Below are 22,704 nucleotides of genomic sequence, written 5' to 3'. Positions count from 1 at the left end.
TTATTTTCATTTTTTTAAGCATAGAAAATGCTGCATGCTAGATGATTTGCAGTTGTCTTCAGAGAAACAAAAGGGCAGTGAGCTGTCTCTCTTTCAAAAAGTTAAATTACTTTCATATGTGTCAAAGAAACCAATTACTAGCAGCAGGCCCGCTTCAACTCCGTATTTACTCCCTAGAGATGTTATATTTACCAACTATTTCCCATCTTAACTATATAGAAAACATAAGACCTATGTGTATTGAAGGCATTGTAAGCTGCAGTAGGCGATTCCTCCGATACGTAACTACCGCATGACTAGTTAGTAAAGCACTTGCACATCTTCCTGCTGATGTATGTGAGGGTTAGTTGCACGTTGGCTGGGAGCGTTGTCTTCGTTCTCCACCCCACCGTGAGGTGGAGCCTTGCTGGGTTCTCGGCGACGGCTTTCAGTCCATGAGCGTGAGCCTTTGCGCAGGTTGCAAAGCTCTTTTTAAGTACGTAAGTCATTTTGGAATCAGTCGAGTGAAACACGGTAGAAAGGCGTGGAGTTTTATGATGGCCAAAATAATATTTTGAGTGCACGGGAAGGAGAAAAAGCCCAGGGCAGAGATCAACCCCGTGACTCTTGGTGTTAGGATGCGCTTTAACAGCAGGTCAGGGTCTTTCCAGGTCAAACAACTGCTCTGCGCCTTGTCCCCTGGACCCTTCATCCCCAGACAACTCTGGCAAATGTGCAAGTTGCACTTTTTTTTATGAATAGTTATGGACTAAAATATTTACTGATGTCAGCAGAAAAATGTGTCTGTTTCCTAACTAATGTTATAGGAAAGCATGTGAAAATAACTCGACCTGTTACACTACGAGTAGCTGGAGAGGGTAACCTTACTTCACTGCATCTGTTTTATTGGGCATAGGCTATTTTACATATAAAATCAATACAGAATACAAAAAATGTGATGACTGACATTTACAGTAAAAAATGTAAAAACGCATTTTGACCTGTATTTGCACTAGCCGTTTTCTCCGCTGCGTACACATCCTCGTGGCTTCCCCCCCCTAGTTAATTTGGAGGTGGCTCTGAGGGAAGGGTCAGTGCATGTGTGCTCTCTGTAGCTCTACAGGCAGAATTCATGCAATCAGAGATCCAAGAGCCGTAAAAAAATCCAGCGTCAGAAAAGGCAGCTGAAGTCAGCTATTTCTTCTAAAGTATCTTGAAAGAGTTGGTCATACATAGTCCATTCCTCTTCTAAGGGGCTCCTTCCTTTTCAGTGTTTTCCTCCTGGTAGGTAAGCTCTTCTGGCTTTCTGATTTCTCTATGTTTCTTGTATCTCCATCAGAAAAAGACAAATATTTTCACTCCCTTTGCATAGTCCACAACTCATTCTATTTCAATCAGTTCAGCAACTCAAGATGTCTTAAAGAAACTAAGTACCGCAGGATCGAATTTAACACTATTAGGATATCATCCGGGAAAAAAAAATTACATCACCGCCCCCAAACTGAAAAGCGCGTATTAACGAAAAATACATTTCCACATCATGCTTTCCATATATACGTCTGATTGCAAAAAACACTACCTTATAAAGCAGATTATAAAGTTAATTAACTGTGGTTCCAAATTTTTATATTTGTTCTCATTTTCTTTTTTGTTTAAAGGAAAAACAAAGTGTAGATTTTTTTTTTTTTTTTTTGCCCTGGGGTGTATTCAATTTTGTGTTGTGTGTGACGCACGGACTACGTTGCCTGTATATTTATTTTTGTGCATATACAGTAAATGGGTTTTGCATGGTCATTAACGGTGCTGCTAAACCTTTCATCATTGTGAAGACTGAGCTTCAGGTTTTTGGGTCTGATACTTAAGTCACTGTCAACAGAAATTAAATCTGTAAATTCAATTTTGCAGGGACCAGACGGATTGCCAGTAGCAGGATGTTGGCATAAGGTACAGTAATAATAATAACTGTATATCCTTGAGCAGGTCCTGAGTAATTTTGTTTGCTGCATGGTGATTGTTTGTACTGCGGCACTTCCTTTAAGCAACAGGTTATATGCCTGGCAGACATAATGCCATGCCTTGGGAGAGCAGGATTCCATCTAGCTTCATGTCTTGTTCCCCACAGCTGTAGACTGGTGCTAGAAACACCACTCCAAAAACTTGCTAAGCATAAAAAAATCATTCTCGTTAATATTATCAGTAGCAATGCCTTTTTTTTCAGGCTTGCTCAGACTAGGCTTCTGTTATGGCCCAGGCAGTTCAGGAACCACTCACACAAAGACCGCACCACTCTGCAAAATGTGCTGGGGTGACTTAGACCACACACTCTAGCTGAGACTTTTACAGTGGGGTACCTCTTTGTCGCAAGAGCTACAAAATGTTTATTTCCGAACAAAGACCTTTCTGCCATTGTAATGATAATCCACAACCACTACGCTGCTTCGGTGCTCGAATCAGTAAATCAGGGTGCACGTGGTCAGGTAATTCATGCTGTCTCATGCACCCAGAACAGCCAGGGGTTGTAAGTGCTAAAGGCAGCCCAGGAGAATGAGGAGAGACGTGTCCTCCTATAAGATGAGCATTTGATCCAGACTTGCTGGAGGATGCTGTAACCTCATTCTCCGACAAGGGTAGGACACTGAAGCTGAGTGGAATTACTAGCCCAGTTTCAAACATGTGGTATGTGGACACAGTTTGAGTTAATAGCAAGCATGTTACTAACTGGTTGCAAGCCCTCAGTTAGAATGTGAGCACGCCCTTAACATATAAAAGTTTTTAATTCTGTGGTAAGTCATTTGGATGTACTGTTAATGTTAAACGAAATTTAAATGCCAATCCTTATAATATTAACAATAAGGTTAGTAAGTGTAATGAATGGAGCATTTCTCTTTGATTAAAATGTTTGTCTGTGTGTTCTTTTTCAGTGATCTCTAAGCATGAAGCACAATATGTAAATAATGTGATATATTTTGATCTTTTTAATTTTTGTATAAAAAAAGGAAAAAAAAAAACTTTCAACAGTAATATATTGACCTTTTTTTATACTGAATTCTGTCATTTATGGACTTTGAAAATATTGTAAAGCTCCCAAACCCGTAAGATACGCATGATAACATCAGGATTTGATAAAGGTACCAATGACAGTAGCTGGGAATGAACAGTATTCACTGCTGATGTTGCTGCGTGAACTAACAGTACTGAGGCAGCGTGTTGCCTAGCGTGCCTTATCGCATGAAGGAGGGAGAAATCCCTATCCTAATTTGGCTCTCACCTCTCTACTTGCATTGCACATGCACATTAAAAGGGTGAAAAAACCTGGCTGAAAACAAAGAAGAAAAAAAGTATGCAGCCCTAGAAATGAAAGAAGCTGCTATATACCATCTGGTCAAACAAGAGAAGGACTTGCAACTTGCAGAGGAAACAAAGCCAAGCTCCATTCATTGCTACCTGCTGTTGATATGATGGAAATAGCAATTCTTTGGCTAAACAGAACCACCTCGACTACCTGTGGTTATTTCCACTACTATCAAGAAAAAGCTTTTTTTTCTCAAGAGGAAGCACCTCTGGGTCCTGTTCTGGGGTCTGTGGCTGAAGATGCGCAAGCGCTTTGTTACTGTGGAACCCAAATTCCCCAAGAAACCTCCACTGCAGAATTTCAAAACACAAAAACCTAGTAATACTTTCAGCGTAGAGAGTTGCAGGACAGGGAGGGCTCTGCTGAAGTCTTTTCTTAAACAACAAGCGCATAATGTTGCTGTTGGGGTTCCCAAAACTTGGGAGTTTGGAGTATTTAATTGTCTTGGTTTGTAGGGTTCATTTGCATTTGATTTTTCTTGGTTTATGTGGTTTTAATTGTAAACTCTGTAACTCCACACACTCCTCTTGTCCTCTTCCTTCTCTCCCCTTTTTGGGTCTCTTTCTTTAAATTATCTCATCTCCGGCATATCCCATGCAGAGCGGGATAATCAGTAAAAGGAGGATTATGATTTTGATATCTGCATATGGCATTCAGTGAGATCAATTACAAATTTGCAAACTATTCCACTGTTCACATTTTTAAAGATGTTGAAAAAAATAGAGATCGTGCAGTAAAAAGCCATAAAAAACTATTTCAGGGAGGAAGAAAATGGCTTACAGCCAAGTCTGTTCAGCTTACAATGAAGATCAAGAGGCAATCAGATTCCTTTACAGGGAGGAGGTGCTTTATATTAACAAGTTCTTAAATTGAACAGAGAAAGATGTCCAAATATCCATCCAACGGGTGGAAGCTGAAGCTACACAAAATCAGATAAAGCCAGCCATGGATTTTTAATGGTTAATCCTAACCAGACCAGTGATGTAATCCCCATCACTTTAATGCCTTTTTGATTTAACGAATCATTTCTGGAGGAAATACTTTAGCCCAATGCAAGTTGCTAGGCTCTGTGTAGGAGTCTTAGGTGTAATTAAGAGCCTGACCACGATATCAAACCAGATGATGTAAGGGCTCTTTGTGGCCTTCATCTTAGAGAATACAGAAGGGAGTCATTTTTGGTGTACTGAGTAGATCCAAACTCTCTGTTAGATCCTTGTTCCACTGCATTTCTAATGGCAGCTACGGCCAGAGAGGACTTGAGAGAGGGATGCGACCGTCCAGGGGCAATCTGCCCTGTCCAAGCTGACCTAGTGCTAAGGTAGTTCTTGCTCTGATATTCTGAAGAACAGTAGGAACATGCTCAGTGCTCCATGCAGGTAGGGTGACGTTTGACTGATCTCTGTGAGTTCTTATCTGTGACTGGGTCCTAGTTGTCCTTGAGCTTATCCTTTTAGTCAGCTGGGAGCATTTGTTATCTGCTGGGAAATGCCGAAATGGCCATCTAGCTTGGTAGATGTGGACACAAAAGACTTAGGGCTGTAGGCAGTGAATTTTGTTACATGTCTTTGTTAGCCGCTTAGGGTCTACACCTAGACATTGCTTGCTTTGTGGCTATACTTTGCAGCTTTACCAGTTACTGACCATTTTCTTGGTCACCATATAGATTAAATCCGTGTAAATTCAGATCAACTAACAAATCAAGAAACAAGAATTATGTAACTCAAAACAGCAATGAAAATGCATTTTATTTACTTCCATTTCATGTTGTTAGCTATCACTTTTGGTGTAGGGGTTTCTAAAGGCATAAGGAGCAGCTGAACAAGCTCCCAGTGGCTTTTAGTGCTTTTGAAAAACCCCTTTACTGTCCCAAATTAAAGCTAAAAATCTTCTTCTGTGGAAGGTTGAAGGCATATCTCTGATCGACGTCACCGGGAAGAAGATCTGTAATTGTTCCCTTAATGTACAGTTGCTCTTCCCATCTCCCCCAGTCATCTCCAAACTAAAAGCAATTCACTACTCCAAACCACACTGTGGGCTTCTACACTCAAAATCCTGCAGGTGTCCTGTTCATGGAACCTCTACTGATATCAATGAGAGTTCAGTCCCCAGAATGACTGCAGAAAGCACAAGAATCTGGAAGTGTCCACAAACAATCTACAATGCAGATAGAAAAGTCTTGTTTTACATACGCTGGCAAAAACTAAACAGCTTTCTATCTAGCTCCTACTTGAAGAAGTTTGGTATCACTGAAGCTACAAGACAAGCTAACCTCTAAAGCTTATGAAATTATATTAAAATTTATATTTTCTCTGAGGAAATACCCCGAAGTCCTATTATCTTCAGGTAAACAAGTCAGTATTCCGTCTTCAACTTGTGGAATATCCAGTGCTTGTAGGCATCAACTGTGACCACTGCCAGGCCTGAAAAACATTGATACAGAATACCAGAATAGTGCTTTACCTATTGCTCTAATCGCTCTGCATGGCAGCCTTCCCCCTCCCAACAGAGTCTCTGTTGCCACAGAACCCAAGACATTTGCTCGTAACGGAGAAAGAGAGCTCATTTTGCGTCGACTAAACCTCTTAACTGGGGTTGTTCTTCCCCGTCCCCAAGGCACAGCCTGACCGCTCACAGCATTTCCATGCCAGTCAAGGACGAAGGCTAGAATTATCTTCCTAGCACAGGACTGCAGCTGGTATCCATACCCATCGCTGCTACCGCCTCAGCTGCCAAACCTTTTAGTGATCATCTCTGAAAACTCCCAGGCAAATGCCCATTCTGCATCCTGAATATGGCGAGTCCAGCACATACAAAAGAGATCCATCTATGCCCCTGCAGCAAGTCTGGTATGTTCAGGACATCTGATTCACTGCACACGTACAGATCGGCAGCCTGCATACAGTAGCTTCTCTGGATTTCTGCCGCTCTCATTTCCATTAGAAATGCTGGCAGGTACGGATCCTGCTGTATACGGCACCTATTGCCACTTCGGCTATAAGGAACTAGCCAGTAGATCTCCAAGGATCTGCTGGTGGTACATCTGCTCTACCAACCCCTTCCATCACCAAAGCAGCTGAGACCTGTGGAGAGCAGAGCTCCCAGGAACACAGCGAGGTACAGATGCCCGGGCAAGGCTGCTGCGGGGGGTTGCGACTGCGACCTGCACCTGAAGTCCTTCCCGGTCCTCAACTGAGATCAGGGCATTTGGCCTTTATATTCTGAACTCAGTGTTCCTTATCGATCGTATCATGCAGATCTGTGTCAGAGGAACTGTTGATTTTTGTATCGACTGCGCAGTGTCTAAGAGGAAATCTGTTTAGGCTTCCATGTGCTTTTTCCACACACACATATTTAGAAGAGTAGGTTGTTAAAGGCTAAATTGTTTCAGAGCAGTCATGATCGTATTGGGAAGAGTTAAAAAAAGATGTGCTTTGCTCAGCAAATTCATGCTGGATCAGTTGATTATTTTCTCCTTCCATATGAAAATGTTTATGTGGGTCTTTTTGAATACTTTGAGTTTGCAAATAGCTCATGAAGATACATTTTACTTTTAAGTAGTACTGGCAGTCTCGCTCAAAACTCAGTAATTATCTCAGCCTCTCACAAAGCGTAGTGCATTTTTTGCCCTAGGAAACCGCGCTCTCTTTTTCTGGTTTGAGAGAATGTAAGATTGTTTGTAATTACAGGAATTCAGAAATGCAGCTAAATGTTACCACTAGATGTCAGTAGCAATAAAGAGGATTGACAGGGAGGCTGCTGATGCTTATGAAATGTAGGTCAATCTGAGACTGAGCAATGGATTTATCTTGATCACTACAGTATTTAGTATGTTAGCTTCATGGATTAATCAATAGACATTTTGGATAACACACTTAAGTCACTGATCTTGGGGGAATCAGAAGCCCAGCCACATTTATGTTTTATCTTTGGTTTCTAGTTTACAAAACAAAATTCCTTAGTTTAATTTAACCGACCATGAAAGCATGGTGATTTCCATCATGTTAAGGTAAGCACATCTGCCTGGTGCCCAGGAGCAGAGGACAAGCAGCTTTCTTTAAGGCTTGTTCTATTTAAAATTGTAGCTAATGACCATCTTTCCAGTTACGACCAACATCCTCTCTCTAACATACTGTAGCCTAATCAGTTTTGGAAGCAAAGTTCCCAAACTGAGTCCTAAGGGCAAAAGAACTCACTTGAAACCCCTAAAAAGTTTTTCAGCCACAAAGCTCTGCAGGCAGGGCTACTGTGCCGCAAGACATGGCAAATGCATTAAGTGACTAACGCTAGAGCTGCTGCTCGCTGTGGTTGTGTCGGTCCCGGCCCCTAGTGCTCCAGGAGTGGTGATGCTACAGCCGACTGCAAGCATGGGGAGCGCTCCCTAAAGCTGCTGGGGGGAAGGGAACATATGGCCAAATAACCCCCATGTCTGTAACTCCAGTTCAGTGCTTGAAAGCTTGCTGTCAGCTCGAGAGGCCCTTTGCCAGAGCGTGAACCCCATGATTTGGCCTGTGCTGATGGGGCAGGTGAGATTAATCAGTTTTGCAGCTGAATCATGGGCTTGGCCAGCAAGTTCAGGAATATTTCTCGGGGTTATGAAACAGGTGGCAGAGAAAACCCAGTCTGACTCCAAACTGAAACTGTTTCCAAGCTGTAATGCACTGGGATTTTAGTTTAAAAAAAAAAATCAAGACATGGGGGGAATCACCTTTCTTGTATACACTGCTTCTAACACCTGCTGTATATATAATGGTGATGAATTTATTTCCGTATGGATTTTTCTCCTATGTATTTAAAAATAAGAGTGTTTCTTCCAACGATACAAGACTTTCTGATGTGTTTTCTTTTTAGGAAACCAATAGATGAAATATTTAGCTTTTGTCTTCTGTAATTTCATAAATTCAGCATTTGAAATCCTTAAGCAAACCAGCAAAACATGTGTGAGGTTTCAGCAGTTCGAGCCATCCTATGCGATGATGACAAGTAATCCATGGAGAATGACACAGGTCATAACCCGTGGTTTTAAGATTGTTATAGTAACCCGCTATCCAGGAAGCATGTTTGCGAGGACCGAGGCTTTCATGCCAGAAAGCCTGTGTTCTCGTTTGGCTACTTTCTTCTCTTCCCCCACACGCCAGCTCTGTGTCCCATTTCAGCTGCTGTAACTGAGCACAAATGTGTTGGCTGTAATAGTGCTGAGCCAGATTACACCAGCAAAGATTTCAGTCTGCAGTGTTTACCATCTCGCCAGCCCACAGCTCAGAATGAATCTGTGAATTTTTATACCTAGCACATGGTTTTGCAATCAGCCAAATATAGCGGACTCTTGGGCCAGAATGAAAGAACTCACCCATTTGTAGTGCATAGCTTAATTAAAGTATTAAGATGCCAAAGATTTCCAGCTTTATCGTAATGGTAAACAAGAATCCTTGGTTAATATAACTGTGCCTTATTAGCCTGTAAATTTAGTATGCATTACAAAGGAGTATTAGAGCTTAGGTTTCCTGGTCATTGAATACTGATTTAATGCTGCCCTCTAGAGGAGGTCTTTTTTTAATAGAGAGAAACAAATTTTATGCTAGGACAAACTTTATGCAAATTTTATGCTGTGACACTGTCCCTTAATTGACAGCACACATAGGGATGGGCACACCTTTTGCATAACGACATGGTTTGAATAGATATTCGTAAAACAGGAGCGCATAGATAGAAATTTTAATCTTTTTTTTCTAAATCTGCTATTTCTTTCTTGGGAAATACCATCATATTCTCACTTCTTTTGGTTTTTTTAGTCCCGTTGTTGCCCACACAATTTAAAGCTTTATACAAATAAAATCTATCTGGAGTAGGTTACCTGTCAAGTTTCCATTTTTAAATTTTAGAGCACAGAAGCTTTGAATTATTTTCTTTACAGACAACAGATTATATTTAAGATATGCAAAAATATTAACAACAAGTGATAAAAATGTAAAAATTAAATGTCCTCAAACCACTTGTCCTGGACAAATACTGTAGGTATCTGGCTGAATTCGGATCAGTGAGTTTGGTTCCAACTTGTACTAGCATAGCTAGGAGTGTCCTCAGTAGGTGTCCAAGGGTAGAGTAAAACCTCAGTACTGCTTTATTTCATTTGAAGCTCCTAAGTTTTACCTATTAAGTCTCTGCTGACGTGCTTAGTAGCACAGCTAGCCTTCCAGTTGTTTAACCAGGAAGATTTTCAAGTGAAAAGTGAAGTATTTGGATAGATTTCAAGAGGCCTAAGACACTTTAGCTTGCCAAAGCAATCACTGTGGCATATACTGACCTTGGCAACCTTACAGGACAGCATTTATGTAACAATATTTCTTTGAGACTTTTGCAATAGTGATAAATACCTCACAGCTCCACTTTGGGGAATCTACTGCAGACTGAAGCAAACCAGTGAGTAAAAAATCCATTTCCTCAACTTTGTTTTCCTTGATTATTATTTACATTTGTGAGCTAAAAATTACTTCTAGTATTTTCACATCCCTAGGTGAACTACTGCAACTTTTCTATATGCTTGTGTACCATTAGATGGCACAACAAAAGGGATGTCTAACTATTGTGTAATTTGCAGCTAAAGTAAGTGCCAAAAACCTGTCACTTAGAAATGAATGGAAGAAGGACTTAATAAATTGTATGACTCTATACTACTGTAGAGAGCCTGGGGGAAAACCACAAGAAAGCTGGGAAACATGAGTTTTCAATGCATAAGAAGTGGCATTATTGACAACAGAGTGGAGTAAGAAATACATTATTAACGTTTGCAGTTTTCCTACGTCTTAGGACAACAATCAATCCCTGTTCACTAAGTTCTGGTAGAAGTTGCCTCATAGTTGCGCAGTTTCATGGAACAGTCAGCTCACTTGTGCATCTGTGTGTGGCTTCTTATATAATGTAGATATTAATGAACAGAAACTTAAAACGGAGATGTCCCAAGTATCTGTAAATGACACTACTACCACTTGCTGCTTTTTTATATGCTGTTAAACACTGCATTGTATGCTTAACTTTGAAAAGTGCATTTTACGTGTTATAAAGTATATGTGGGTGCATATCAAACATGCGTTTCTGCTATTACATAAAAAAATTATGCCCTGGTTTTGCAAAGCAAAAGCACCCACGTTACCCACTGAATTTCCAAATTAAGCAGAAGAGGTAGGAAATTGCCATCAGCTAGAATGAGAGTTGGAGTCCTCTTGTGTTTGCTGGTTAGTTTCATCGGCAGAGTGCAGTTTTATAGACAATTGCATAATGTAGCAGCTTTTTGCCTTACTGTTTGGGGTTCTTTTTTCTGGTATCTCAAGAAACAATCAAAAATATTCAATATTATGAATGTTCAGCACAAAATACCACAGTCAAAACTGAAAGCCACCTGCTCTGTTGCATTAAATTACTTTGGGCATAGAAATATTTTAAAACTGGCATGTACGGCTAGCATTTCTGAAACAAGGTGATTTGAGAAACTATACCTGCTGGTATTTAAAATCTAAATGAAAATCTCACTTATTTGTATACAGTTTAGAAAAATACAAGCAATGTGTGCTTTATCTGTCCGTATTTGTTTTAAAATTATGCTGATAGGGCTTAATCCTCTACCATGTTATGCAAGTGTCCCTTATTTACGTGAGCGGCCGCATCACTCCAGTAAGGCTGTTCAGAGGAGAAAGGGCTATTTATGTGTGTGTGCAGTTTGGACACCTTGCGAAAATTAGTTTTGTTTTGAACGTATTTACATGGTATTTTATACAAAGCTGACTAAAGCTCTGTAAAATGTATCACCTTTAAAAAGAAATATATATAGATATTAAAAATACAGAAAATGTACTTAACATCTCTATTTGCAAACTCTTTGTGATTTTTAATCATGTATGTGCCATGAAAAGTATTCTATTTACTCATTTCTTGGGGGAACAACTACTTTAAAAATGAAGGCATTAATAACAGTATTTCTTATCCATTGTTTTAACATGTTAAAATGGTATTAATTAGTACTGCATCATGTATTTCTAGTTTAAAGCTGTAATGGACAGTACATTAGCTTGAGACCTCCACAAATATTTTTTCTTGTGCTTTCTGTAATAAAAGCAAAGACTAGATTTTTAAAAACGGTCTCTCTGTACAGATTGCTTTTACAATTGTGTGAATATGTATAATGAACTCTGCATTTGTAACCAAGAATAAACTTTCCAAATTGTAAATGTTCAGGATGTTATTATAAATAGCTACTAAATATCTTAACCAGACAAGAGTTCAAATAAAGATTAACAGCCATTATTAACTTTTTCTCCACTGTCTTTTGTTACTTAAAACCTGACTTCTATGCAACAACTGCGTTTGACTTCCTATGTTCAATCTAACTTTAAGTGCATAGCAATTTGGTTTTGGATTCTCCATATTACAAAAAATTAAAATTGCTCCTGTGTTTATCAACTAACTGCAACTAGAGATAATTATCGGTGGCTATCTCTAGTCAGCAACAGAGTCTGCCAAGTGTGTAGTTTTAAAAAGGTCTGCTCCGTTTTCTAGAGTCTTCTTAACAACAAGATGTTGTCAATTTAAAACAAAAGAATGTGAAACATGTAGTTGGAAGGAAAAAAAATCTGGCATCTTTTAGAATGAAGCTTGATAAGTTTATTAACTCAGTTATGGGATACAACACCCGCAGTGGCAGAGGACTCAACCCACCCCACAATATCCTTTCTGCTTCTTTATCTTCCTATTTTTCCTTAAGTAATTCCAGTCAAACAGGAACGGAGGAATGACCATTCTAATCTGATGACAGCATTTCCTCTCTTAATCCCAACTATTGCCTATCCTAGGATTGGCTCTTAAGTAGTCAGTCAGCTCTACCTGTCTGTCACCAACCAAACACAAGAGTACAACAATATACATGGTCTGGTTTTACTTTTGCTTAAATAGTGAAGTATGTGTTGAACAATTAATACAGTTGTAACACCTAGGCTACCGCCTCAAATTATTTTCAACTATAAAAGAAACTTCCTTGATGTGTAAGTATTTCAAAAGACAAGAGTGTTATGATATAGCTGTAATAACTATCCTGAAGAGCCCTCAAAAACATTATTACCTCTGAGGTGGCTGGTAACCAAGTGGGATCTGGGGCTGTATGCCACCACCAGTGGTGCACCTGTGAGGTACAGCTTCCACAGGAGCTGCCAGCAGCCTTGCAGGACCCCAGCAGATGCAGCCTCTCCCCCATCTGTGCTATGGGACCTCAGAGATGAAGTCACCACTGCTGATGCCGCAAGTGAAGAGTCCAGCCTCACAGCTGGAGGAGCCTGAAAGCACTGGTGAGTCACTGTTCTACTCCTTGTGAAATCAGCTTGCCTAAAGCTATGTTTTGGATGTTATTTGGGAGCGGCTGGGAGGTCTGAGGCTGGGCTCTGTGATAAGGGAGGCGCACAGTGACAGCGCTGCTCGAGCAGACGCACGTGCAATGCCCGTGTCCTTGTGCAGCTTCAGCTAAATGTCCTGGCAAGGCACTTTGTCCCGCAGCTGTGAACTCGGCGATGGCCGGTGCCGCTGGTACAGCACTAGCCACCCGACAGAGGGTGGCACCAGCCCCCGGGGGCAGCGCTGCGCCAGCAGCTCGGCGCGCCCGGCAGGGGGCGCCGCGGTGGCGGGGCGGGCGGGCCCCTCCCCGGGCCGGCCCGGGCCGCCCTCCGAGGGAGGCGGCACCTCCGCGGCACCTCCGCGGCGGCGAGAGCGGCCATGAGGCCGGCGCAGCGCTCCCGGCAGGAGACCCTGGCCCTGCGGCGGCAGCTCATCGGGTAAGTGCTGTGGCCGGCCGGGCGCCGCAGCCGCCGCCCCCGCCCCGCGGGCCGGGAGAGCGCTACCGCCGGGCTGCCCGTCCCGCCGCGGGGCGCCTGACGTGGCTGCAGGGCCGCGTCCCGCCGGCCCCGGCCCTGCGGGCGCCACCGACCGCAGCCCGGCCCCGGCCCCAGGCTGGGAGCGGGCGCCGCGGGGCCCCGCTGCCCCGGCCGGCGGTTCTGCTCGCCGGCTGCGCTCGCCGCCGCGGGGCGACCGGCGCGGCCTCCCGCACGAGTCCGCGGCGCCGAGTTCTGGCTGCTCCGAGCCCGGCCCTCGGACACCGCGACTGCTCCCGGGGCTAAAGCCACCCAGTTCCTGCCTCGCCAGAATTTTAGATTTAAACTAGCAACATTGCAGGGAAGGTCGGTGCTGTTAGCGTGCAGAGCCTGATTCTACTGGTGTAATTAAGAATAATTAGCATTTCTTAAGGAGGGGGGTTATGAAACTAAAGTATAAAACCTGTATGATATCTAGTGTGCCTGTTTAAACTTTAAACTGCTTAGAAAGCATTTCCTTTTAGCTTAGCTGAGAGCACGAGGTGGAGCTGAACTAACCAACCTGCAGAGTTGCTGGAGGCTCAGCAGTGGAACTGCGGGACAGCACTGGGCGAGGCAGAGCTGCTGCCTGACCTAGTGTTATAGTCTGTCTTTCAGAAAACTTTTTATTATACCAAAAACATGACAGAATTAACAACGTACGTCTGCCCAGTTTGACAGATTTAAGTACAAGACTCGGTTCCAAACTTCCGATTACTTGTGTTGCTTCAACTGACCTAAAAAATTCTTAGTTCTGTAGACTGCTACCAGGAATGGCAGCAGAACCGTTATATTTAACTGTGGGAGTGCCTTCATATTGTACCTTATATATATTCAAAAACAAGGCTACTTTAATCTCTAAATGTTTTATGAATCCAGAAGTTGGGCAGAAAGTAAACGCTGGAATTAGAATTGTGCCAGTTAGTTATACAAACCTGAAGCGTATTTAATCTTTTTGTAACTGATTTGCCCTGCCACTGGGAACAGAGGCCCACCCTCCGTAAGTGCTTTCTTAGCATCTGTTGAGCAGTCAGGACAAGCTTACAAAAAACCTGACTGTTTTACCATTCTACTGCCAGCTCACACAGAAAGCATAGGATTCCTATAGGGGGAGGGATACTGAAGCAGTTTCTAATTTTATTGTTGTCTTTTGTTGTTCGTTTGACAATGATTTTGTATTTGTGGTCGAATTATTACTTTATTTTTGTATAAGCAATCTTTTACTAAATGAAGCATGGAAGTTTGGCATTGCCCTTCAGAGTCAAATCTCTGCAACTCCTACTTAGGCAGACATGCATTTCAATTTTACATGTTTGGCAATTCATTTAAAAAGCAAAACAAAACAAACGCTCTGAAGTAGACCCAGCCTTGTAAAATCACTTAAGGTTTCAGCTACGGTTAGGGAAGCTCTATATGGACATAACAATCACCCGCACCATGCTATCTGGAAAATCAGGATCTTAGCGAGAATCGCAAGAATGTAATAAAAACGATCACAAGGTAAGAGAAGGGCACCAAAGAGGGTTTCAGGAACACGAAGGGCAGACAGCAAGGAACTGTAGTTAAGACTGGATGAAACTATAGAGGTAAGTCAAGTCCTACCCGTGTGCTATGGTTAGATTCCTAGTGAAGGATTTTCAGTCCTGGAGTGTGTTTTTTCCCTGTAAGTCTGACAAAAATCAACTTGATTTAGAGCACAAGGCCTGTTCTCTTCCCCACCCCAGGCTTTGTTGAAGGTGCCAGAAGTAGGATGACAGCACGTGCTGGCAAACGGGGGAAGTCTTTCTCTTGATTAACTGACTGAACTGAAAGTATTACCAGCAGAGTAAACTATGCGACTTCTAAAATTCACCAAGACTTCTTTTGCTTTCTGATGCTTGCCGTAGCTCTTCTTGCAAGCTGTTTTTTTCTAATGATCCGGTGAAGATCGTAAAGGCAAAAGGCCAGTATATGTATGATGAGAATGGAAGACGGTACCTTGACTGCATAAACAACGTCGCTCACGGTAAGTTAAAAGTCATGTTATTTGATATCGTGTTTTTCTAACAGAACAAGGAACAATCAGTACTTTTTACCACTGTTGCATTGTGTCAGGGGAGGGATTGTTTAATTGGAGAAGTGGAAGAAACCTCTCTTGAGCCTGTAGTTTGGGAACTTACGGTTCATATTTGAATTACTGTGTGCATCAATGTGCTTTCCAGACTTGCTTCCTGCTCTGTCTTCCTAGAAACATACTTATCTAAAATTTACAGATTTTTTTTTTTCCATGAAAGCTCAAAGCACCTAACTGTAAGACTAACAAATGGCTGGACAGTTTGTTGTATTTGTAAAAGTTACTGCTGAGGGTACCGTCCAGGACCATTGTGTGCCTGCATGGTGCCTTACTTGTATATTATGAACTAGCTGTTTCTTTCTTACAGTATTTGAAATCTCTCTAAATGGTCAGTGCTGTCACTAGCACTCTAGCAGAGCTAATAATTCTTTGATGGTAAAGCTTACCTGCACGTACCCAAACCCCTACCTGAATTACTCGAATGTCTAAATCCAAATACTAAATTAGACATTATTTGTTTTAGCATATCAATTTCTAGTATTCAACTAGAAACTATAAAATACAGTAAAAGGCAATTTCAAACTTTCTGAGGAAAAAAAAGAAAGCTTAAGTGAAAGCTTTCGATTTGTACCGACATTGTCTTCTGCTGACAATATCATTAATGCCCCACTGATGAAATCAGCAGTGATGATAGCTCTGTACTAATAGAAATCTAAGCGTTAAGTCAGTATGCATTTAATGAATGCTATGTGTAATATGGAAGAACTCTCAAACCACTTTCCACACTCTCTTGCAGTTGGACATTGTCACCCTGATATAGTAAAAGCAGCCCATGAACAAAATCAATTGTTAAATACAAATTCTCGTTATCTTCATGACAACTTGGTTGATTATGCAGAGAGACTTTCAAAAATGCTACCTGAGAAGTTATGCGTCTTTTATTTTTTGAATTCAGGGTAAGTGAGGTGTATTAGAGTTGATACTCTGTTTTCACTAGTTATATACGGACAAGTAAAATACTTCATTATCAACAGCATGATTGGTATGGATGACTAGATACTGACAAAAAACATGGTTTGGAGTTTTTGAAAAAGCTGTGGTCCTTTTAGAACTTCAGTGATGCTGAACTTCACATTTAGCAAGCTCTCTATTGGGAAAATAAACTAGCGCTTTATTTAAGACAGGTCTTATTCTGTTTATAAGGCTGTGGACTACAAAACATTAATGTAAATATTTACTGTATTAGTTTCTGGTCTGACTTGTCTTCTGAACTGGGAATTACTTCTCTTATCAAATTTAAATGTAACAATGCATATTTCTGCTTGGGGTGGGGGTTGTGTCCCAAGCACACTACAGCTTAAAAAAAAAAAAATAAAAGAAAAAGAACTGTTTCCAAAGTAGTGTCTGTACTACAGCTTTTTAAGATGGATTCTGTTCTGATGAAGAGTCCTACCTAATGAGTGCTGATTACTAAGGGATCTGAGTAACATGCATCAAATTCTGTCTGTTCTCTGCAGACGCAAACAGCATTGCAAGGAAGGTCAGAATTTCAAAACTCAGACATCCACAATGAAACACTTACTTATCACATTTTTCAATTGTAGATCTGAAGCTAATGATCTTGCCCTAAGATTGGCACGACAGTATACAAGACATGAAGATGTTATAGTTTTAGACCAGTAAGTATATTGGCAATTTTATCTACCATGGGGTACAAGGCTCAGCTTTGGTCTGTGGTCAGAGCATTTCTGAAAACCTGTTGTAGTAGACAGACTGTAACCAGGAAGTTGAGGGAAGTAATTTTTTCCCTCTGTTCAGTAGTTGTGAGACCAGCCCAGAGAACTGTGCCCAGGCTGGGCTCTCCAGTACCCAGTAGCTGTTAACATTCTGGAAGGAGGCCAGCAGTGGCCTGCCACGATGGGTAGGGAGCCATAAGAGGTTAGGAAAATTGGATTTACTCAGCTGTAAGAGACAGCTAGAGGGAGATCTTACTGTAACTACAACTGTCTAATGGGAAGGAGCAGAAAAGATGGAGCCAGGCCTGAAGATGGATGGTGACAGGAAAAAAAGACAATGGACGTAAGTTGAACCTGAGGAATTCTGATGAGACATAGGGTAAAACTCTTTTACCATGAAGGTGGTCAAATATTAGAACAGGATGCCCAGAGAGACTAGAAACCCCATTGCTGGAGGATATTCAGAAGTAGGCCAGACATATCCCCTCCAGTTGTTCTGCAATCTCGTAACACTGCTCACAACTTACACTGCTGTGATTCTAGTCACTGGCCCTGGCAAACCAGTGACAAGGAGTACTGTCCCTCTGCGTCCCCTATATTCAGATGTGCAAAAAAATCCAAATGCTACTAAGCTGATTGACAGAAATCTCAGTTTTTCTCAGCTTAATTGTGACTGTATTCCCACCAGGTGACAGAGCCTAGCTACTCTTTAGCTATCAGTAATGCTAATCCTAAAGAACTCTTGATACTGAGGAAATTACCATTTAGTTCTGCTAATTGTTTTTAAGTGCTTACCACGGACATCTGACATCCTTGATTGACATAAGCCCATATAAATTCAGAAATCTAGAAGGACAAAAGGAATGGGTCCATGTGGTATGTACTTCAGCCTATAACTATCGACTACTTGTAAATTTAATGAAGTCTTATTTATGATATACTGAATATAGGATACTGTTCATTTGCATAGGCTCCTGTTCCAGACACATACAGAGGACTTTATAGAGAAGACCGTGAAGATTCAGTAACAGCCTATGCTAATGAAGTGAAAAATATTATTGAGCAAGCACATAAGAGAGGCAGAAAGGTAAAAAGTGCTTTCCTTAACCATTTTTTGTCTTGCCTTAGAAATGAGCATGGCTGACTGTCAATGCCATTCACGATTACTGAGCTGAGCGGTATGGACTTGTCAATAAGACAATATTATATAATCATGCAAGAACCATCTAATGACAAAGAGCTTACTAACTGTTAACACAATTTCCACAACTTTCTGTATTGTGTTCAAAACATTACATGCTACATATGTTTCAGATCGCTGCATTTTTTGTTGAATCTCTGCCCAGCGTGGGTGGTCAAATCATTCCACCAGCAGGCTATTTTCAGAAGGTTGCAGAGTAAGTGGTCATTCATTATCTCAATTTTTTAAATTTAACATACTTACTAAATATAGATGACAGAATTTCTCCGCTTGCTGTAGCATATAGCTTGATAGGCAGGAAATGGCCTATGCCTTAATGTTAAAATGCAAGCTTTGTATGGCAAAGATGTGCTTTGAAACACATGATATAGAATATAGGCCCATACAAGTTTGTTTCCTGGAAGTTTGCAAAGTAGTGCTTTCTGCATGTTCTTAAACAGTAAATACTATGTTCTGCTTCCTCTTAAGAGACAATAAAATCTGTTACATTACAGGCATGTGCACAAGGCAGGAGGTGTATTTATTGCTGATGAAATCCAAGTTGGCTTTGGCAGGGTTGGCAAGCACTTTTGGGCATTCCAGCTTCAAGGAGATGATTTTGTACCTGATATTGTCACTATGGGGAAACCAATAGGAAATGGGCACCCTATTGCCTGTGTAGCAACAACAAAAGAAATTGCAGAAGCATTTGCAGCCACAGGAGTAGAGTACTTTAATACAGTAAGTAAAAAGTTGACCAAACTCTCCTTCTCCGCAGGAGTCTATTGAAATTAGATAATGATGCAGCATTTTTATTAATCTTCATCACCCACACAGTTCCTGTTTATATTATTTGTATACTTGTAGTATATAACTTCCTATTTACTGGCTCCATCTGATATATATGGCAGTATGCTTATTATATCACTGAGGCTACACTTTCAGTGACAAGATTGTATCTTTCTTCCCTTTCCCTGGCTATGTGTGTTCTCTTCCTGAACTCAGTTTGGAGGAAACCCTGTTTCATGTGCAATTGGATTAGCTGTGTTAGATGTGATTGAGAAGGAACACCTTCAGGCTCATGCCACAGAAGTAGGAAACTTCTTGATGAAGCTACTCAAGGAGCAGAAAATGAAGCATCCCATCATTGGTGATGTCAGGTATCAGTGCCTTATTTACATTTTCAGCTGCTTTGTGTCTCACTGACTGAACCAGACAACTCAATCCAACTGATGTGGTTTTAAGAAATTCATTAAATCTGTGTTTTCAGCAAAAATCAACAGCCTGCTACACATTAAACAAACTTGAGCTTATCAAGTCTGATATACTTTGACACTCTAGGCCAGTACTGCTTTATTGATTTATTAGTTGCTAAAGGAATTCACTTTCCTGTTTGAACTCTTACTTCAAGTACACAAAACAGAATTAATGAGTGGGATGGAAAATGTTTTAACATTATGTCCTGTGCTGGCATTCTGAGCAGATAAAAGTCTGTACTGTACTACTACACTTCTGTAGAACAGCAGTACCTTTTCTATCACTAGCCAAACATCAGGTGAAGTAAAGGTTTGGTCTCACAAAAACCTTTCTCAGTTTTTTAGTTCACTTGCAGTTCTCTCCTCTGACACAGACTGACTATTTTTATTTCTTTTAAAGGGGTTCTGGCTTATTCATTGGAGTGGACTTAATCAAGGATCAAGCAGAAAGGACTCCGGCCACAGCAGAAGCGGAGTATCTAATAACAAGGTACAAGCCACAATCAGGTAGTTCCTCAATGCGCAAGGCAAGCACACAATTACAAAGTAACCTTGCCACTCAATAGTTGTTAAAATACAGCCAACTGGCAGAAAGAAACCAGTCAGCGCAGAAAGGCATTGTCTGCACAGCCTGCATGCTGATGCTTGTTGAACTATGTGCAAAGGTAAACATAATTATCTGTTATTGCTCTTTCCAGACTTAAGGAGGAATATATTCTACTGAGTACAGATGGGCCAGGAAGAAATGTGCTTAAATTCAAGCCTCCAATGTGCTTCAGTATGGAGGATGCAAAATTTGTTGTGGACACAATTGACAGACTACTAACAGGTAGCACAGATCAAAACTGCCTTATAGAGGGTTGCTGTTGGACTGCCTCAAAGTCAATGCTGAGCTGCTGAGCCTACTTTTCAGAAGTGCTAAAATACAGCCAAGCTGGTAGATGCTGAGCACATAGGAAAATGAGTCTTAGTCAATGCAAGTTTAGCCTTCATTTCAAAATTATTCTGTTTTAAAGTTCTCCAAGAAAACTATTTACTCCACAGATGCATATGCCTTTTAAAATAGCTTTGCTTTGGCAGAGGTTGAAGTGTTTACTCATCTGAACAAGGGGAACTGGTAAAAGCTGTCCAAATTTCATTCTTGACAGCCATAATCTGTGTGCATTTGCCACTTCAGATTTTCATACAACTTCTGCACACTCAGTATTAACCAAGTTAGTGCAAAAAACTTGTCTCCAAGTCATGAGTTTGCTAAATTGTTACTTATTCTCTCTCCAGATATGGAAAAAGAATGTCTAAACCAATAGCAAACATCTCCTTGTTCTACCTGAGCAGGTATTTATCTATATTCACCCTTTACTATTTAAAATCCAACGTTCCTAAACATAACTTAATGAGCATAGTCACTGGCAGTAGAGCAGGACCAAGTTTCCTCAGAGATGCTTTTACTTGAAATTAGTTTGCTGGAATTTCTGGCAATCTAGAAGAAGCATGGACGAGACTTGTGTACATCTGGCACTCACAGCTACCTTCTATCAGTCTGACACTTCTAGTAACACTGTATGTATTCATTTGTTTGCAAGCTAGGTCCAACATGTCCCAGAAATGCCTACCACTAGAGCATGCTATGCTTATCTGGGAAGCTTTGAGAGTGACTGGGTTTAACCCTTGGCCTGCAAATGACATGCACATCAAGACAAAAACATAGCTTTTATGCTAGCTGCTCAGTGCCTTAAGTCTCCAGACAGAAGCTGTATAACTACGTCTCAGCAAGTCTCCCCTTAATGCCCTTAAGGGCAGGAACACTCTATATTCTGCATGCCACAATTTGGGAACCTCCACTTATCCTAACCACTTTATGAAAAGCTATGAATAGTACTTTTACTACTATAGCTCCTGTTTTACTTAACATCTGACTTTGAAATAGTATTGCCTTCTGTCCTCTTGAGGATTTTTGACTACTTCATAGGATCATTTCAGGTTCATGGCTATTACCTCATGCTTAAGCATCAATTTACCCCTAAATACTCAGCAACTTGTGGGCATCAGTAAGACTGAGTCCTGTTAAGTCTTCCAAGCCTTGTAAATCTTAGTATCTGTTGGGGTCCCTCTACAGCTTGCTTACAGAGAACATCTAGCTGCAATTCATTTTGCCACACACTCATGAGCACAGTGTAATGTTACAGTTAACACCTCAGTAACAACACCCTTTGGTACACCGAGTACTTCACTGTACTCTGACTAGAAGACAACCCACCGTACTCTGACTAAACCAAGTGTTTTTTAACCAAGTGCCCAGTAAACCTCTAGGTACCTCAACAGGAATGTACCTAAGGTAATCATTGTAATAATTGGTGGCCTCAACCACCATACTAGATTCACAGTGCTATGGCCCTGAGCTAAGGTGAAACATGCTTTTAGTTCAGTGCAATATTAGTATAGCAGGCACAAGAAAAATGTGTTAATACTTTATTTAGCAAGTTAATGGAAAGACATACAGCTGTTTGTACTACTTATTCTTGAGAACAGAAAGATTACTCAACAGTGCCAGTTTAACTTAGAGGCCTAATGACCTAATGTGCTTGTCTGTAATCTAAACTAAGCAAGAAAAATGCCTTCATTTTCTACAGGAAACCAAGAATGCAAAAGGCCTCTTACTAAGTACAGTGCTAGTGTAACACTTACATATAATGTAAGCAAAAATGAGGCAATAGATTCCTTTTAATGATGCTTTTACAAAAAACCATAACATTATTTTCTTTCCATAGGTTTCAAACAATGTTCAAGATCTGCTACTAAGAAACATTATTCTACTATAATAATGCACATTTAATCTTCATCCTAGCATGTCTTAGACCAGATAAGTTACCTTTGATTCTGTTATTTTCAGTTATATCTTGTTATTAGTAAGAGCTTTAGGAGAAATAAATTTTACAAGAGCTTGTTTCAACTCTGGCAGAAGTGTGGAAGTGGCTTTTATTTAAAACAGCATATCTAAAACTGATTATAAAGGAATATACTTCTAGTAGCTACTATAAACTACTTTTTCTAAATTCATGCTCTTTCAAGTTATGACTTCTGAACATTAAGATAAACCAATGGGTTCTCTTTTTTTGTATCTGCTGCTACCTATGCGAACACCATTCTAGCTGCCAGTACACTCAGTCCTTCCCAGGCTCCTCTGACCAGTTTCAGTAGCCAGTTTCATAACAAGGTCCCTAGTAGCACTATATTCAAAACAAACAGTGTCAGTGACAGGATTAA

At 40.9% G+C, this 22,704-nt stretch overlaps 2 protein-coding genes across 7 annotated transcripts in view; one reads left to right on the top strand and one right to left on the bottom strand.

Moving 5' to 3' along the window:
* Positions 1 to 867: 867 nt before the first annotated feature.
* Positions 868 to 22,704, bottom strand: part of HNRNPAB (heterogeneous nuclear ribonucleoprotein A/B) — a 31,148-nt gene continuing 9,311 nt past the window's right edge. For 2 of the 4 annotated variants that reach the window (XM_072873187.1, XM_072873190.1), the window contains one exon: positions 868 to 1,309. The gene's annotated coding sequence lies outside the window, so the exon portion shown is untranslated. Of the gene's footprint in view, positions 1,310 to 5,042; positions 5,752 to 22,704 lie in introns of those variants that run through there. The other 2 variants (XM_072873184.1, XM_072873188.1) reach the window with 1 other exon arrangement.
* PHYKPL (5-phosphohydroxy-L-lysine phospho-lyase) lies at positions 13,028 to 22,367 on the top strand. 3 transcript variants are annotated; one of them, XM_072873181.1, is made up of 13 exons: positions 13,028 to 13,140; positions 15,102 to 15,220; positions 16,065 to 16,224; positions 16,873 to 16,947; positions 17,793 to 17,880; positions 17,975 to 18,091; positions 18,319 to 18,401; positions 18,700 to 18,925; positions 19,190 to 19,344; positions 19,841 to 19,930; positions 20,139 to 20,269; positions 20,719 to 20,775; positions 22,209 to 22,367. In XM_072873181.1, exons 1-12 carry the CDS (start codon positions 13,082 to 13,084, stop codon positions 20,745 to 20,747), a joined length of 1,332 nt encoding a protein of 443 aa, XP_072729282.1. In that variant the 5' UTR covers positions 13,028 to 13,081; the 3' UTR covers positions 20,748 to 20,775; positions 22,209 to 22,367. The 3 variants fall into 3 exon arrangements, with proteins under 3 accessions (XP_072729282.1, XP_072729283.1, XP_072729284.1); XM_072873182.1 differs by having other exon boundaries at positions 13,053 to 13,140; positions 14,940 to 15,220; XM_072873183.1 differs by lacking the exon at positions 13,028 to 13,140 and adding an exon at positions 13,434 to 13,542.

Source organism: Ciconia boyciana, chromosome 9, assembly GCF_034638445.1.
Source record: "Ciconia boyciana chromosome 9, ASM3463844v1, whole genome shotgun sequence".
In the NCBI taxonomy this organism is placed as follows: Eukaryota; Metazoa; Chordata; class Aves; order Ciconiiformes; family Ciconiidae; genus Ciconia; species Ciconia boyciana.
Note: the sequence above shows the minus strand (reverse complement) of the source record. Positions and strands in the feature narration are given on the sequence as shown.

Coding starts and splice junctions, on each gene's coding strand:
- PHYKPL (XM_072873181.1), top strand. CDS start 13,082: ATGAGGCCGGCGCAGCGCTCCCGGCAGGAGACCCTGGCCCTGCGGCGG. Junction 13,141..15,101: donor CTGCGGCGGCAGCTCATCGG/GTAAGTGCTGTG, acceptor TGCTTGCCGTAG/CTCTTCTTGCAAGCTGTTTT. Junction 18,092..18,318: donor CACATAAGAGAGGCAGAAAG/GTAAAAAGTGCT, acceptor CATATGTTTCAG/ATCGCTGCATTTTTTGTTGA.